At 38.1% G+C, this 19,500-nt stretch overlaps 1 protein-coding gene across 2 annotated transcripts in view; it reads right to left on the reverse strand.

The window, feature by feature from the left end:
* Positions 1 to 19,500, reverse strand: part of COL5A3 (collagen type V alpha 3 chain) — a 295,561-nt gene that overhangs the window by 51,835 nt on the left and 224,226 nt on the right. For both annotated transcript variants that reach the window (XM_053718030.1, XM_053718029.1), the window contains 6 exons: positions 14,997 to 15,050; positions 11,500 to 11,553; positions 10,092 to 10,199; positions 4,734 to 4,823; positions 3,300 to 3,353; positions 871 to 978 (listed from right to left, as the gene is read on the reverse strand). In XM_053718030.1, coding sequence (XP_053574005.1) covers positions 871 to 978; positions 3,300 to 3,353; positions 4,734 to 4,823; positions 10,092 to 10,199; positions 11,500 to 11,553; positions 14,997 to 15,050 — 468 coding nt within the window. The remainder of the gene's footprint in view (positions 1 to 870; positions 979 to 3,299; positions 3,354 to 4,733; positions 4,824 to 10,091; positions 10,200 to 11,499; positions 11,554 to 14,996; positions 15,051 to 19,500) is intronic.

A 19,500-nucleotide genomic window follows, 5' to 3' on the forward strand; every position in this document is an offset into this window, starting at 1 on the left:
ATCTTAGGTACTGGCAGCTGTCTGCTAGAACCTATTAAACCCTTTTTATATCAACATTTTTTAATACATTTTTTTTCTGTAGTTTAGTGGTCCCCCACCCTCCACGATCCTTAGTTTAGGGATCCCTCACCCCCTTTTTCTGTAGTGTAGCTGCTCCATCCCTCCCTTTCCCTTTATATTATTTTGCCACAGTGTAGGGCCCTCCCACTCCCTCCCTCCTCTGCTGGACCGCACCGATCACACTCCGTTTTCATATGCGGACAGATGCCTGGAGCTCAGGAACTCCAGCTCTCGGCTGTATTCCTTGGAAGCTCAACCCCTTTTGATGGGCTGTGGTATCAAAGAACAAAACTTTTTAATATACAAGAATAAAGCTAAATGATCAATTTATCATGCATTTTATACTCTGCTGCTGTAATAACAAGTGATTGGAAACACATTAAGGGAAAAATTATTTTACAGTAAAATAAATACTATTAACACATCTATACGTCCAATAAACAGTTTTGTGCAACTGATCTCAAGCATTTTTCATCTCTGACCTATGTTTCAACATCTCATCTTAAAGCTAAACACTGATGTCCCAACAATTTTTAAGAACACTGGAGTCCTAGGTCATTACAATAAGAAAATTAACTGACTTGCTCTTCAGCATCTCCTGTATATATGTTGTTCTTTGTAGTCGGTTCAATACAAAATGGAGAGGGCTGTATGTTTAAGCAAATCTGCTATCTAGTCCATAATTCATCTCCAAATTATCCTCATTTTACAATCTGGTTATTTATCATCACAACTTTACAATTCATTTGAATTAAAATATAGTCCATATAGAGGTCCATAACATAGGGTCCTCTTCATTCTGTAACTTACCGGGTTGCCTTTTTCTCCTATGGGTCCTGGTGGCCCCTGTCCTCCGGGACGTCCAGGAAGACCAATGCCCCCAGCTGGTCCATTTGGACCCCTTTCCCCTGCAGGCCCCTAAGCAAAAGAAGCAAAATAAATGAATATTTACAGGGAGTTGTGAATGGAATAAGAATATATAATTTTATACATGCATCAGTTTATTTAGCATGAATTTTTAGAGTTAGGATAAATTAAAGCCTTAGAAGTTTGACTAATTTAATAGAAGCTGAAGCTATTTTGATGTTTTGTACTGTTGATTTTTATGTTATTATCTCCCTGAAATTCTTCCCTTACTGTTCTTGGTCTAACTTTTTACCATTATCAAAGGCTTATTTTGGGAACTTGGAAAATGGTGGGGATGCAGGTTAAAGAGTGTATCCTATTTTATAAGCAATAAATAAATGCAATGCTCTGAAGGAGACAACTTTCTCTAACAACAGAGAATGGACCAACATGAGTTAGCCATTGAGCAAAACCAAGGAAACATATGTTTGAACATATAGGTTAGTTCATTCCAGCTCCTTAAAAAGTAACTCATATCTTAAAAGAGCATTAAACACTTTGAGATGGTAATATAAATATATATATATATATATATATATATATATATATATATATTTATATTTAAAATATATTAAAAATATTCTGCAATATTCTATCATTATATATATATATTTTGTCCCCTTTTCCTGTAATTCCATGCTGAAATTGTGAGAATTTCAGTTCCTGTTAGAAGTGGAGGTACAGAACACTGTTATATTCCACACAGCCATTGGCTACACACTCTTGTGACCTATTTATAACTGTCCCTAATTGGCCACAGCATAGAAGGTAACCTAAGTTACAACATGGCAGCTCCCATTGCTTTATAGACACGATGGGGCCTATTTATTAATGTGCGAGTGGACATGATCCGATATTGCGGATCATGTCTGCCGCACATTGATAAATGTCGACAGCATACACTCTCTGCATTTTTCATTGCACCAGCAGTTCTGGTGAACTGCTGTTGCAACACCGCTCCCTGCAGATTAATGTGCGAGCGGACATGCAGGGGATGTCAATCAACCCGATCGTATTGGATCGGGTTGATTTTCGGCAATGTCTGTCCGCCGCATCAGAGCACATAACTTGTGTTTCTGGAGACAGAAACACGGGGCTTCAAGCTCCATACGGAGCTTGATAAATATGCCCCTATAACTTTACACTTATTTTGTCACTATTTAAACTAATGAAACTATAAGAATACATCTACATGTTATTCTCAGACTAATCTTTTATTTGAATGCATCATTCTATCTAACATTAATTAGTGTTTAATGTCCCTTTAATCTTCCTATTTATATTTTAATTTATATGTCTGAAAACAAGAAACAGAAAGCCCCTTTTGTGGGCTGCTTTAATTAAAGGGGGCTGCTTTAATTAAAGTTCAAAAATGAAATGTGCATGGGTGCATTTCAATTTTAAATATAAACATTGTTGCAATATACTTACATTAGCAAAAATTATTCTAGTAAAAGTAAGTACTATTTTATTTACTCGCATATGCTGTGAGGGTCTGTGCAACAGTATTCAAAGAGAGTCTGCAGGGGCTTGTAGGATACAAATTAAGTTTTAACAGATAGAGGCCTATTTATCAAAGGTCTATCGGACCTGATCCGACAGTGTGGATCAGGTCCGACAGACATCGCTGAATGTGGAGAGCAATACGCTCTCCGTATTCAGCATTGCACCAGCAGCTCTTGTGAGCTGCTGGTGCAACACCGCCCCCTGCAGACTCACGGCCAAACGCCGCCAGCAGAGCAGGCGGACAGGTTATGGAGCTGCTCCATAACTTGCGTTTCTGGCGAGTCTGAAGTCTCGCCAGAAACACGGGCCCTCAAGCTCCATTCGAGCTTGATAAATGGGCCTCATAGAATATACACCACAGCCAACTCTCTGAACTTTATTACTGGTGCATGGACCCTCATAGCATATGTGCGTATGCCACTGAACTACAGTAATAACTTTTACTAAAAGCATTTTTGCTAACTGTAGTATACTGCATAAACGTTTCTATTTAAAATTGAAATGCACCCACGCAGATTTCAATTTAGACCTTTCTATACCATTTTTAAGCCTTATGATAGGCTAAAGAATTCTTCAGATGGCACATTGCATTATATTTTTGTGGAAAATGCATTTTCAGTAAAGCCGTGCTTTTACAAATTTATTCTAAATATTCTAGCTGTTTTACTGTTGAGAAATATATTTTCTGTTGAATGTTACTAACTACCCATAATAGTGTCAATTTAAAAACAAATATTTACTGTGTGCAATTATTAATGAGCAACATACAACATTTTTCTAGTTAACACAATAAACATTTTCAACAATGAATATTTAGGGGTACTTACAGATGGTCCAGCAGAACCTATAGGCCCTTCCCCACCTTTTAATCCGGCTGCTCCCTAGAAGAAATTAAACAAAGCACGTGATTGATAAACATATATATATATATATATCATAATGTTTCTTGTGTTTATTTTTTAAACATATAACACCACAAGAGGTTTTGGTAATGTACAACCAGAGCTAACAATGTGATTCTTCAATTAGTTTTATCTAGTACTCCTGATATCTGCACAGAATACAGTATGTTTCTGAACCAGGGACACCTTGTTTAGAACATTAATAGCTAATTATATTGTGACACAAAGCCTGTTGCTTCTTCTACAGCCCAGCCACTCCGAGGTAAAAATACGGTTCCTAGCTACGTCTCTTTATTTATTTTCTTTCTGCCCTATTAAACTCTGTTCCTCATCCCCTCACTAAATGATACCAAACACTTGGGGGCGCTCCCTTTAGAAGCCGGGTGCTTCACCATTAACATTACCGGACATAAAGGGGGTGGCGCTAATTGTTATGCTCGGGAAAGCTTATCTCCCGGTGAGATTTGGACACAAGGGAGCAGAGCATGGGGCTGTATGTAATTGGCTTCTGCATGTTTAAATTTCACACCTTTTACTGCTTAAAAACCCTGTGTCTTGACCATTAAAATGAGTTGCTCTACTGCACGAAGCCTTGTCTGTTGTTTGTATGGAAGGGAAAGAGCTTCTTTCACTACAGAGCTTAATCACTGCGGATAACGCTACTAGCTGAGTAGCACTCCCAAAAGCAGACACAGTGGTCCCTGGAGGTCTCTGGTGGCACATGGAGAAGGGTTTTCAACACGGCAGGACTGCTCTTGACCTCACCCCAGGGTACAATCTCCCCGGTCCCGTAACACATATTATCACTTAAGCTCCTTCTTTTTTAGAGTAAACAGACCCAGTTTCGCTAACTACTCACAAAGCTTAAATGATCCATTCCCCTTATTAATTGTGTACCACTACTCTAAGCCCTTTCACTGCTTTTAAGTTTGTGGTTTAAAATCTCTCTGAATCTGTTCCCACCTCTGTTTTCCCATTTAAAGGAATGATAAAGTCAGAATTAAGTCAGGAGCCGCAATGTACTGAGAGCTAGCTTGGATTTGTTGCTATATATATATATATATATATATATATATATATATATATATATATATATATATCTTGACAGTGTTTCACTGGATGTGTTCAGCTAGCTCCCAGTTGTGCATTGCTCTCCTGAGCCTACATAAATTTACTCTTTAACAAAGGATACTAAGAGAACAAAACGCATGCACACCCACAAATCGCAACTATTTTATTCAGAATGTATAAATGCTAATGTTTGGCCTTTGCTACTTGAGTTCCCTGAAAAATGTATAGTATTGGATGCTTTATTGTAATTTATTATGAACCTAATTATTATGCACAAATGATACTTACTAGTTCTCCTGCAATACCCCGAGCACCTGGAAAACCTCTTAATCCTTGAGGACCACTCTTTCCTGGGATTCCCCCTGGACCAGGGTCACCCTGTCAAGGAACATGGGAAAGAATATGGGAAAAATATTGTGATTCCATGGGTGAATAATATAACACTTGTCAAATGCTCTTTAAATATTTAGCATGTTGAAACTAACAGTAGATACGTATTGTCTGGTCCACTGAAAGGTATCTTCCACTATAGTTCTTGTATAGACATGAGAGCTGTATTGACTCAAAATCATATATTTCCATTGGTTTATTTTTATTAAACAACATATTTACCCTTTATTTCTACTACACTTTTTCCATAATTCACACCTATTCACGTTCAAATTAATTTCAACACTTTGCTGGGGTGCTATAAAACATATAAAATATTAGTAGTAGTCAATAATTACATACAGCCCAGGTTTTTTTTTTAAAAAAAAACAATTTTATTATAGCACACATGATATAATCAGGCTTATATACTAACTGATTTTCTCCTCTAGGACTAGTTAAAGGAACAGTGAAACTCCTATCTTCTTATAAGTCATTCCAAATGAAACATCTTGCTCGGGGACCGGGCTAGACCCATTATTATCTGACTTTAGCTGTGACCATATTCCATCCTTAACTTTTTACATTCATGACTTCCCTTTTTTTCTTTCTTTTTTTTTTACTTTAAGATTTTTTTTATTTATTCATTTACACTGGATGATTTTTCTATTATTTTACCACACATGACATTCTTTGAACTATTCCATTTTCCTGTTAGTATTCATTATGTACAAAAGTGATTGACATATTAGTTAAAAAATAAAGTTGACCGTATTTGTTGATCTACAAAGTGACTGTGAAATTGTTCTAGAACATTTGACATTCATTTTTAAAGGGACAGTAAAGTAAAAATTAAACGTTCATGATTTGGATAGAGCATGCACTTTTAAACAACTTTCCAATTTTCTTCTGTTATCAAATTTGCTTTGTTCCCTTGGTATCTTTTATTGAAGAGTAAAGCTAGGTAGACTCATAAGAACTCAGGAGTGTGCATGTGCCTTTAGTACTCTATGGCAGCAGTGTTTTGCAACATTATTTGTAGCTTTGTTATACAATGTTGCAAAAACACTGCTGCCATAGGGTACTAAAGACACATGCACACTCCTGAGCTCTTATGAGCCTACCTAGTTTTACTCTTCAATAAAAGGTGCCATGAGAACAAAGCAAATTTGATAACAGAAGTAAATTGAAAAGTTGTTTAAAATTGCATGCTCTATCCGAATCATAACCGTTTAATTTTGAGTTTACTGTCACTTTAAAGTGACGGTCCATTTTGATGAATTAGTGCCCGATTTTTAATAAACCTATTAAAAACAAGGGCACTTTAATTCATAAAAATTGACATTTTACTGTTTTCTTCAAAAACTTACCTTTTAATCCTGGCAGCCACTCCACCAACATTTCCTCCGCCCCTTGCAACCCGTCTTTGCGGGTCCAAAATGATGAATCCGGCTTCCTCCAATCACAGCGTTGCATCAGGCCAAGATACCCATGGGGGGGGGAAGCTGTGATTGGAGGAAGCCTGATTCGTTATTTCTGATGTCTGCAGAGGTCTCTGACGGCCGGGGGAATCGCTGGAGCGGCATTCAGGATTAAAAGCTACGTTTTTGAAGAAAACAGTGAAATGTCAAGTTTACTGAATTAAAGTGCCCTTGTTTTTAATCGGTTTATTAAAAACCGGGCACTAATTCATCAAAATGGACCTTCACTTTAAGTTCATTTTTCAAAGTTCCAAAAGTAACATTCTATCATCATAACATTTTATACTTATTGTTATTATTTATCAGTTGCTGCTAAACATTTGATGTCCAAATAGGCAGAAAAATGCAATTCAAATTGTATAATTCTTATATTATGCTTTTGTACATTAATTGCATATATGTAAAATATTATCATGCACTATTTTCTTTTCTCAGTTATCCAGTTAAAGGGACATTCCAGACAAAATTAAAATTTACTTTTGAATAAGAGCATTTTTGTAATATACATGTGTTAGCAAAAATGCTTCTAATAAAAGCTATGGCTGTTTCAAAAGTGTATTTAAGTATGCACCGTGCACCAGCATTTTAAACAAAGCACTTGCGCCGAGAGCCTAAGGTGCTTGTACCATCTGGTAATTACTCAATTTGTTAATTGCTGGTATGATACAAACCCACAAATTTGCCCCCTCTTATGCCAACCTGTACATGGGTTGGTGGGAGCTGTCCCACGTCTATGGAGATGGAAATCCCTTCAAAGAATATATCCATTATTACGGTCGTTATAATGACGATATATTGATAGTCTGGAGGGGACCAGTACATTTGATAGAACAATTTTCAGAATATCTACAGAATAATTTGATGAATTTGAAATTTACATTAGAATTTAACAGAGACTCCATGCCATTTTTGGATATTAGACTGGTGTCTAATGTAACAAATAAATCAATAGATGTTGAATTATTTCGCAAAGAGATTGCAGGGAATACTATTCTCAATGCACAGTCTTGCCATCCAAAACATACAATTCGTTCTATCCCAAAAAGCCAATATATCAGGATCAAACGTAATTGCACAAATGAACAAAGTTATCAATCACACTCTGCAGAATTGACAAATAGACTTATACACAGAGGGTATTGTAGAGAGACAATAGAGTCTATTAAAAAGGAAGTTGATGATATGGATAGGTCTACTTTACTTGAGAAAAAGAAAGTGGAAAGAAATGAGAGATTTCGTCAGCCCAAGTTTATCACTACGTATAGTGAAGAATATGCCCAAATTTGTGGCATTATTCGTAAAGCATTACCTATCCTAGAAACAGATGACAAACTATGTGACATAGTCCAGGATGGAATAGTATTTGTGTCACGTAAAGCAAAAACATTAAGAGGGATCTTGTCTCCCTCTATGTTGCCTAAAATTTCTAGCCAAAATTGGTTGTCTATTAAACCAGGTTTTTACAAATGTGGTAGTAGGAGGTGTAAATCTTGCACTTATGCTACCTTTGGTCAAAATTTTGTGTCTACTGCTAATGAAAAACAATTCAAGATACAGGAGCATATAACATGCAATTCTTGCTATGTCATATACCTTCTGACCTGTAGGGGGTGCTATAGGCAGTATGTCGGTCAAACGACACGGGCTCTAAAAGATCGTTTTTTGGAACACTTGCGTTCCATAGAAGATCCAGAGTCCACTACACCTGTCTCCCTACATTTCAGAAAAGAACACGACTCTGACAGTTCCCTGCTGACATTCCAGGGTATCCAGCTGATTGCCAGACATCCAAGAGGAGGTAATAGATGTAATACTCTCAGTAAAAGAGAGGTTTTCTGGATCTTTCAGCTGGATACCAGAATGCCAGTAGGGCTAAATTCTGAATGGGATGTAAAATTATTTGTGGATACCTAAAGTAGTTAAATTAGGCTTTTTTATTTTCTATTTTTTGAATCAGATTTAATTCCTTTTCTGAAAGTTAATATGTGAGTTAAGAAATTATATTATTGGGTTTAGTATATTGTTTTCAGTTTGTATAAATAAAGAAATGTATTTTGCTGTCACTTAACACAGTATTCGTAGTATACATAATGCAGCACTTCTTGTAATTTGATTGGTTTAACTAAAGAGGGAGTGTGTTTGCTTACCCTTTAAATAGTGCTGCATTATGGGCAATAGTGCATGATGGTCACTGAAGAAGTTTAATATATATGAAACGCGTTTGACCTGCTAGAATTGCTGAATTGCCTGTTGTAACCGCTTTTGCCAAACTAAGTTACTGAATACAAGACTTTTTATTTCACCTCTTTGGAGCCTTTGTCTTTTATTTCCGTTACATGGTTTAATTAGTCAATTACCGTGTGCAGTGGATGTTGCTATCATATGATACAAGCCCCACTGGTGCTCTGAGCAGCTGCAATATTTTAAATGCTGGTGCACTGAGAATATCTATCTATGTTTCACATGCATGTGTAGAGAAAAATGTTAACACATTGGGGGCCGAATTATCAAGCTCCGAATAGAGCTTGATGCCCTTTTTCCGCACAAGCCTTCAGGCTCGCCGAAAACAGCAGTTATGAAGCAGAGGTCTAAAGACCGCTGCTTCATAACTTGTCCGCCTGCTCTGAGGCTGTCGACATCATTCCGCCCGATCCTATACGATCTGGCTGATTGACACCCCCTGCTAGCGGCCGATTGGCTGTGAATCTGCAGACGGCGGCATAGCACAAGCAGTTCACAAGAACTGCTTGTGCAATGATAAATGCCGACAGCGTATGCTGTCGGCATTTATCGATGTGCGGTGGACATGATACGCTACATCATATCATGTCTGCTCGCACTTTCATAAATCGGCCCCTAAAACAGTAATAACTTTTACTAGAAGCATTTTTGCTAATAAATGTATATTGCAAATATGCTTCTATTCAAAGATGTAATTCATCTATGTGCATTTAAATTTTTACCAGAATGTCCTTTTAAAAATGTGAATTAATTAAAGGGACACTTAAGTCAAAATTAAACTTTAATGATTCAGATAGAACATGCAATTTTAAACAACTTTTACTTCCTTTCACAAAATGTGCACAGTCTTTTTATATTTACACTTTGAGTCACCAGCTTCTTCTAAGCATGTGCAAGAATTCACAGCATATACGTATATGCATTTATGAGTGGAAATAGACATAACTTTGAAATTTGTCAGAAATAATCTGCTACTCATTTGAAGGTCCGACCAAGTGATATTGCATTGTCTTTGTAGCATGCATTTGTTAGTTATGCACATCTACTGTATTTACTGGTCCTTAAAAGGGATACTGAACCCACATTTTTTTCTTTCATGATTTAGATAGAGCATGAAATTATAAGCAACTTTCTATTTTACTCCTATTATACATTTTTCTTTGTTCTCTTGGTATCTTTATTTGGTATCTTTATTTGAAAAAGCAAGAATGTAAGCTTACAATCTGGCCCATCTTTGGTTCAGCATCTAGGTAGCGCTTGCTGATTGGTGGATAAATGCAGCCATCAATCAGCAAGAGCTATCCAGGGTTCTGAACCAAAAATGGGCCGGCTCGTAAGATAACATTCCTGCTTTTTCAATAAAAGATACTAAGTGAACGAAAACAAATTGATAATAGGAGTAAATTAGAACGTTGCTTAAAATTGCATGTTCTATCAGAATCAGGAAAGAAAAAAATTGGGTTCAGTGTCCCTTTATGTCCACTACTACTTCTCCATGAATACGGGGAGGAGCTGTGACTCCCATTTTGTAATCCTTTGAAGATAATAAATTTACCTTTGCTCCTTCTCGCCCTGCAGCTCCTGGCAGTCCTTGCTCTCCAGGTGATCCTGGTGAACCTGGATGACCTCTTTCACCCATAGGTCCTGTTTCTCCTGAATTGCCCTGAAAAATAAAATCAAAGTGATTTTTATAATTATTAATATCCTTAATTAGTAGAATACACTCAAATTAAATTAGAAACATTTTTGTAATATACATATTACAGCTTTGGTAATACATTTTCTTCTGCACAAGACACGGTAGGGTGTGTGCATGTGCATGTTAAAAAATGTAGGTGATGTCAACGCATCACTACCAAGATTTAGAGCACAAAAGTAGAATGCGCATGCACCCAGTCTACCACTAAATCAACAAGTGGCCGTAGAAGATAAAAAAAGTTATCACTAAAGCTATGATCATATTTTTTTAAACAATATAATTGCTTCAAATGGAATCTGATTTGGAGTGCACTACAAATTCTATCTTTATATTCCTTTAAGAAAGGAAATTCAACAATAGGCAGGCACTATTTTTTTTATCACTAACAGAAATATGTATCTAAGATATGGTTTACTACTGAAGCGTTGACAGAAATATTTATTCATAAAAAATAGTGTCAGGAAAATGTAATTTTTACATGTTGCCAGGCTGCTGTCAGCAAGTGTTGTACAGATGGGATTAATTTATAGACAGCAAGATGGCGCCATTGAGCTTAGTGAAAGATCTCACCAGAGAAAGAAATAGGGAGGTATAGGGCTGTCTTTACGCAAGTTAACCCTTCTGTACCCATACAGCAAGATAAAATTAAATATTGTTGTCTATATTTAAATAAGATTGTGAACATTTGTATTATTATATAATTTAGCTCTCTGTATCCATATCAATTAAACAGATTTATACATATTGTTATTTCTTATCCTATTATTAGAGAAACTAATATGAAAAAAAGATATAGAGGTCAATTTACCAAATGTCTGTCGGACCTGATCCGACAGTGTGGATCAGGTCCGACAGACATCGCTGAATCCATCGCTGAGTCTGCAACGCCGCCCCCTGCAGACTCACGGCCTACCGGCAGCCAGCAGGAGGGTGTCAATCATCCCGATCGTACTCGATCGGGTTGAATTCCGGCGATTCCTGTCCGTCTGCTCAGAGCAGGCGGACAGGGTAATGGAGCAGCGGTCTTTGTGACCGCTGCTCCATAACTTCTGTTTCTGGCGAGCCTGCAGGCTCGCCAGAAACACGGACCCTCAAGCTCCGTTCGAGCTTTATAGATAGGCCCCATTGTATCTACAGTGCCATACTAAAGGGATAGTAAAGGCTTATACAAATACAGACCAATACAAATATTGCAACTAAAATGTAAAAACTCATAATTATCTCAGATATTTGATCATACTGAGCCCATTAATATAAGACATACCTGTGGTCCTACAACTCCAGCAGGGCCTGGGAGACCAGTTTTGCCTTGAAATCCCTGTGTGAAAGAAAATATTCAAAGCTACTATTATTAAAAATGTATTGTGTACATGGTTGATGAATAATACATTGGTCTGCAAATATGAATTAACATGCACACTTACACGTATTAAAAATATAGATTGATAGATAGATATATAGACAGATAGAGAGAGAGAGATATAGAAAAGAAGAAATAATTTCCTAGTGGGGCAGAAACTTCGTGGGGATAAGAAAACAGTACTAAGGTACCTACTATCTACTTTATATGTATTATTGTGAAGAAGAGAGCAGAATAACTAGTCTTTGTGTGCTAATGATATTCAACCAGGATAAAATCACTGCTGTGTGTATGTTACTGGCATCCCTGAGAAATAAATAATCATTACTTTAAAACTGGTGTTTTAAGAGTTAAAAAAACACACTTCTTAAGAAATGTAGTATGCATTCGAGTCATAGTTCTTAGGTGTCCCCTTCCTGGCATCACTACACTATACAGCAACTGATACAGCTACATTCAGACAGAACAATATCATGGATATTGGGTGGGGGAGGGCATAGTTTTGCAGCACATAGTAGGCATGAAATATATTTTAGATAGATAGAAGAGAGGGAGAGACAGAAATTAGAAAGAGGCACACAGAAAAGAGAGAGGGGGAGAGACATAAGAGAGATAGGGACAGGAGAGAGAGAGAGAGAGAGAGGGAGACACAGAAGAGAGAGAGGGAGAGACAGAAGAGAGAGAGAGACATACACAGAAGAGAGGGGGAGAGACAGGAGAGAGAGAGAGGGAGAGACAGAAGAGAGAGAGAGGGAGAGGCAGGAGAGAGAGAGAGAGAGAGAGAGAGGGAGAGACAGAAGAGAGAGAGGGAGATACAGAAGAGAGGGAGAGATATAAGAGAGAGGGAGAGACAGAAGAGAGAGAGGGAGAGACAGAAGAGGGAGAGGGAGAGACAGAAGAGAGAGAGGGAGATACAGAAGAGAGAGAGGGAGAGATATAAGAGAGAGGGAGAGACAGAAGAGAGAGAGGGAGAGACAGAAGAGAGAGAGGGAGAGACAGAAGAGAGAGGGAGAGACAGAAGAGAGAGAGCAAGAGACAGAAGAGAGAGAGGGAGAGACAAAAGATAGAGAGGGAGAGACAAAAGAGAGAGGGAGAGACAGAAGAGAGAGAAGGAGAGACAGAAGAGAGAGAGGAAGAGACAAAAGAGAGAGAGGAAGAGACAGAAGAGAGAGAGGAAGAGACAGAAGAGAGAGAGAGGAAGAGACAGAAGAGAGGAAGATACAGAAGAGAGGGAGATACAAAAGAGAGAGAGGGAGATAGACAGAAGAGAGAGGGAGAGACAAAAGAGAGAGGGCGAGACAGAAGAGAGAGAGGGAGAGACAGAAGAGAGAGAGACACAGATGATAGAAACGGGGATAGACAGGAGAGAGAGCAAGAGGGAGAGAGAGGGAGAGACAGAAGAGAGAAAGGAAGAGAAAGAAGAGAGGGAGAGACAGAAGAGAGAGATGAAGATACAGAAGAGAGAGAAGAAAAGACAGAAGAGAGGGAGAGACAGAGGAGAGAGAGGAAGAGAGAGAGGGAGAGATGAAAGAGAGAGGGAGAGACCGAAGAGAGAGAGGGAGTAACAGAAGAGAGAGAGAGGGAGAGACAGAAGAGAGAGAGGGAGAGACAGAAGAGAGAGAGGGATAGAAAGAAGAGAGAGAGAGGGAGAGACAGAAGAGAGAGAGGGAGAGACAGAAGAGAGAGGGAGAGACAAAAGAGAGAGGGAGAAACAGAAGAGAGAGGGAGAAACAGAAGAGAGAGGGAGAAACAGAAGAGAGAGAGGGAGAGAAAGAAGAGAGGGAGAGACAGAAGAGAGATAAAGAGACAGAAGAGAGAGAGAGAGAGAGAGAGAGGGAGAGACAGAAGAGAGAGAGAGGGAGAGACAGAAGAGAGAGGGAGAGACAAAAGAGAGAGGGAGAAACAGAAGAGAGAGAGGGAGAGAAAGAAGAGAGAGGGAGAGACAGAAGAGAGAGAGGGAGAGACAGAAGAGAGAGAGGGAGAGACAAAAGAGAGAGGGAGAGACAGAAGAGAGAGAGGAAGAGACAGAAGAGGGAGAGAGGGAGAGAAAGAAGAGAGATAGAGAGAGAGAGAGAGAGAGAGAGAGAGAGAGAGAGAGAGAGAGAGAGAGAGGGAGAGACAGAAGAAAGAGAGTGGGAGAGACAGAAGAGAGAGAAAGAGACAGAAGAGAGAGACAGAAGAAAGAGAGAGGGAGAGACAGAAGAAAGAGAGAGGGAGAGACAAAAGAGAGAGGGAGAAACAGAAGAGAGAGAGAGGGAGAGAAAGAAGAGAGAGGGAGAGACAGAAGAGAGAGGAAGAGACAGGAGAGAGGGAGAGACAGAAAAGAGAGAGGGAGAGACAGAAGAGAGAGAGTGACAGAAAAAGACGAGAGAGAGAGAGAGAGAGAGAGAGGAAGAGAAAAAAGAGAGAGAGGGAGAGACAGAAGAAAGAGAGGGAGAGACAGATAAGAGAGAGATGGAGAGACAGAAGAGAGAGAGGGAGAGACAGAAGAGAGGAAGAGACAGAAGAGAGAGAGAGAGACAGAAGACAGAGAGGGGTATAAAGGAGGGAGAAACAGAAGAGAGAGCGGAAGAGACTGAAGAGAGAGAAAGAGAGACAGAAGAGAAAGATGGAGAGACAGAAGAGAGAGAGGGAGAGACAGAAAAGAGAGAGGGAGAGACAGATGAGAGAAAGAGATAAAAGAAAGAGGTAGAGACAAAAGAGAGAGAGAGAGGGATATACAGAAGAGAGTGGAAAAGACAGAAGAGAGAGAGGGAGAGAGATGAGAGAGAGAGAGACAGAAGAGAGAGAGAGGGAGAGACAGAAGAGTGAGAGGGAGTGACTGAAGAGAGAGTGGGAGAGACAGAAGAGAGAGAGGGAGAGACAGAAGAGAGAGAGGGAGAGACAGAAGAGAGAGAGACAGGAGAGAGAGAGAGGGAGAGACAGAAGAGAGGGAGAGAGAAGAGAGGGAGAGACAAAAGAGAGAGAGAGAGACATAAGAGAGGGAGAGACAGAAGAGAGGGAGAGACAGAAGAGAGAGAGAGGGGGAGACAGAAGAGAGAGGGGGAGAGACAGAAGAGAGAGAGGGAGAGACAGAAGAGAGAGAGAGGGGGAGACAGAAGAGAGAGAGGGAGAGACAGAAGAGAGAGAGAGAGAGAGAGAGGAAGAGACAGAAGAGGGAGAGACAGAAGAGAGAGTGAGATAGGAAGAGACAGAAGAGAGAGAGGGAGAGGCAGAAGAGAGAAAGCGAGAGAGACAGACGAGTGAGAGACAGAAGAGAGAGGGAGATGGAGAAGAGAGAGAGGGATAGACACAGAAGAGAGGGAAGGAGAGGCGGAAGAGAGAGAGGGAGAGACAGAAGAGAGAGAGAAGACACATAAGAGAAAGAGATAATAGAGAGATAAATATTCTATTTAACTTACAGGTTCTCCTCTCTGTCCAGCATGCCCAGGTAGTCCGTCCTTTCCAGCAACTCCCTGGTGAATAAACAAACAATTGTAAGTTTTTGCTGTTTAAGATGTTTATTCATTTTAAAAATGTCTTGTAATTATAAATTGTTTACTGTTACTTTAAAAAGCTTTTGTTATAAGTGTTGTTTATCTTATCTCCTTTGCTTGCAGTTAAGTAGATGAAAACATGTAAAAACATATTTATGCAATATTAATTTTTAATAAAGTGTTAAACTGTGTATGTTACTGTAAATATTTCACATTCCAATGTTCTGCACATATGGGAATATGTTCTTAGTATTTATAAATAGATAATTTATTCCTATATATATCTATACTGAAAAATAATCATCTATATATACATATAGGTATAGATATATATTTTACAAAAATACCATCATATATATATATATAGATAGATAGATAGATAGATATATGTATTTATTAATAAATAAAACATATTCTTCTATGTGAAGAACATTGGAATGTGAAATATTTATATTTTCATGTCGGTTTAGCACACTTGAGAATATGCAATCGGGTTTGCGCACGAGTAGGGTTTTTATCCCACTTTTTTGCTCTTTTGACTTCAAGGGGGGAAGACATTATCACGTGTGTGATATTCTTACTTTGGCTTTTTACGCGCATGGGGTTAGCGCACTGTGAAAACAGTTTACTTTCAAGTTGTAATACGAGCGCTACCCGATGCGTCCAAAAAGCTTACTTATAGTGGAGTTAGCGATTGAGCGTTAAATACCACTCCACTTGTAATCTGGCCTATAGTCAGATAAACAGTTCTCAAGCTAAAGTTTGCCTTTCTGAAATTCTTTGAGGTACCTCACAATAATAATGAGACTTATTAGATAATGTTGCTTTAGATCCTCGGACCCGCAGTGATCCGTTTACAGATTTAAAGTATTAAAAAAAAAGCAGCACTTTTTTCTATCTTGCAAGATGTATTCATTTCAATATTATGGTAAGTGTGTGGGTTATACAAGGAGGATAAAGATAAACTAAATAAGGTTATTTTTTGTATGTGATCTAGTGGAAGTTTGATAAATATGCACACATTTATTTATCAAGTGAAAAAAGTGCTGGATACTCCTTGGCTGGTATAAAAATATAAACTTTAATAATCCATTAAAAAATATACATGGAAAAGATTGAACATAGACATGTGGCAGGTGCAGCACCAGGGCTTACGCGTTTCGGCTAGGGCTTACGCGTAAGCCCTGGTGCTGCGCCTGCCACATGTCTATGTTCAGTCTTTTCCATGTATATTTTTTAATGGATTATTAAAGTTTATATTTTTATACCACCCAAGGAGTATCCAGCACTTTTTTCCCTTTACATTGTATCCAGTTACTTTGGATTACTCCTGAGCAGAGTTCCGTGTACCACCTGTGTGATCTGCCTGACCCCTCTCCCTGACGCTTGCACTGGACTGCCTGAGCAACAGAGTGAGAGCACCGCTTCAGGAGGAGGACCTCCGTGACTGAGACGCTATTACCTCAGTGAAACGTGCTTATACTGATGAGAGTCGGGTAGACAAGGAGCCAAGTCCGGTGTTTCATTCTTTTTCCGAAGGCTGTGACAGTGAGTGCACAGAGCAAGGACGTCAATTCAGGAGGAGTACTTTCGTGGCTGGAATGAGTTTATCACAGCCGAAGATATGCCAGGACAGGTGAGACAGGCAAACAGCCTTAGACTCTGGTGTTCCGACTCCTCTTTGACAGCTTGATTGCATAATAACTGTACACCCACATATGACCACAGCGGAGATGTTTATCCCGACTGATACTGTACTTGTATAATCTCGATTAGTGATTGAAATTGGGGGAAAAGGGTATTTTGCAGCCACAGGGCACCTTACAGAGTGATGTCACGCTCATAGTGAAACGGATATCTATTTATCCCTCTATTTTTTCTTATGTTTATCACACATTTATTTATCGTCATATATTAAAATGTAAATTGAATTAATAAAAATGTTTCAGAAAACATATGAGGCAAAGTTACATAAATCCACAGTTTTCATTTCTCGCACCTGGATGGCCTTAAAATGCATAGCAGGAGTGGGGGGAGATATGAGAAGTATTCATATACATAATTAGAAATTATTGTTCAGGGAAAAAAACAGATGCAATGTGCTCTGAAACTTAAAGTGAATGTAAGCTCTAGTGCAGTGGTTCTCAACCTAAGTGACCTCAAGGCCCAGTAAGTTTTAACTGGACCTGTCCAGGGTCCGGTAAGCATCGGGAGTGGGTATAGATATATTTATATAAATATATATATATATATATATACATATCTCTATATATAGCTATATATATATATATATATATATATATATATATTATCCAATTAGCACGTGTTCCAGCACTCCAGCTTCAACTAATAATGAAGCACATGGGTGCAATCCTCAATGGATTGTAGATAAGAGCTAGGAAAGGGAGGGCACTCTCAGGATTTATATACATCAAAGTTAGTTTATTGTTTATAACAACAACATTAGAAAGTCATAAGGATAGGTCGACGTTTCGGCTTACATAAAAGCCTTCATCAAGACAGATGAACAACTCACAACGGAGACTTTCAGACGCACACAACACCACCAGCAAAACAGAATTGTTCATCTGTCTTGATGAAGGCTTCTATGTAAGCCGAAACGTCGACCTATCCTTATGACTTTCTAATGTAAGCATCTAACGTTGTTGTTATAAACAATAAACTAACTTTGATGTATATAAATCCTGAGAGTGCCCTCCCTTTCATGTTTGGGCCTTGCACCCAGGCAGGTCTGGGGCTAACTGCCTGTGACTCTGGTGACAGTGCAGCTTCCTGAGAGTGCTGGTTTGCACCCAGGGCTGTGCATGTTGCAGGGTCATAGGATGTGTACCCGGTCCGGCCACCCGTGTTTTGTATATATATATATATATATATATATATATATACATATATATATATAAAAATCTATATCTATTTATATATATATAAAATATTTATCTATATATAAATTGATATATAAATATATATCTATATATAAATCTATATATATATATATATATATATATATATATATACATACACACACACACAGTATATGTATGGTTTACAGTTGTTTAATTATGTATAATTAATGGGTGTCAGTGGGAACTATATCAATATCCCACTGACACCAATGAATTATCATAAAATTAACCCACTGTAATATATATATATATATATATATATATATATATATATTGCATATGGATCCCACTGACACCACTGAATTATCATATAATTATATTATATATATTACAGTGGATTAATTATATGCTAATTCATTGGTGTCAGTGGGATCCATATATATATATATATATATATATACAGTTTACACATACACATTAGTGTCAATGGGATCGATATATATATATATATATATATATATATATATATATATAGTACACATACACATTGGTGTCAGTGGGATATATATATATATATATATATATATATATTACAATTATGGGGGGAGATAAAAAACTGAAATTAAAATCCCCCATGTCTCAAAATTAAATCAATGTAAATATTTGCATAGGAAATTAGCACATCTAGGCAAGTATCCCCGCTTGGAGGATTTTAATTTCAGTTTTTTATCTCCCCCCATAATTTTAATGAATTTTGGTTTAACCTTGAAAAAAGCTTTACCAATGCAGCAACCAGAAATCTATCTCCTACTTGATGAGTTCCAAAAAGAACGAAACAGGCTGTCTAGTGAGTGATTTCTGGTTTGCTGTAATAATCCTGTTAAAAGGATAGCTGTGTTAAAACAGTATTATTTTGAAGCAAAAAAACTGAGAATTTGCATATCTAATTTGCATAACTTACCCAGAATTCTCTTGTGCATTGGTAACATTGTATATGAGTTATTTCTGGGGAAAAGCAAGCGGGGATACTTGCCTAGATGTGCTAATTTCCTATGCAAATATTTACATTGATTTATATATATATATATATATATATATATATACTGTATATATAGTGTACACATACACAGTGGTGTCCAGTGACCGACCTAAACATACATATTAGTGTCAGTGGCCATAATTATTTGTCATTGGTGGCAGTGGACTTCCTTACCTGTGAGCCGATGCTTCACGCTCTGCACGCTGCCCGCCGCTACTCATAGCATGCTATCTGCTGACACTGCGCATATAGACATGCGCAGTGGCGCATACAAACATGCGCAGTGTCACTCTAACAGGCCCGTCTGAAATTTCGGACATGTGTAAATACGGGCCTGTCAGAGCGAGTGTCTGGAGGCTATGTCGGGTTGCGGCCCACTAGCTGTTGAGAAACACTGCTCTAGTGCATCCGGTAATGTCATAGTAATCTTTTATTTAAATTAGGTATACTTTAATTCATAATTTTCTTTAGAAATTAATAATAAGGCCAAAATATAACTTTTAATCCTGTCGCTGTTTGCTTCGTT

The sequence above is a fragment of the Bombina bombina genome, chromosome 6 (assembly GCF_027579735.1).
Source record: "Bombina bombina isolate aBomBom1 chromosome 6, aBomBom1.pri, whole genome shotgun sequence".
Lineage (NCBI taxonomy): Eukaryota > Metazoa > Chordata > Amphibia > Anura > Bombinatoridae > Bombina > Bombina bombina.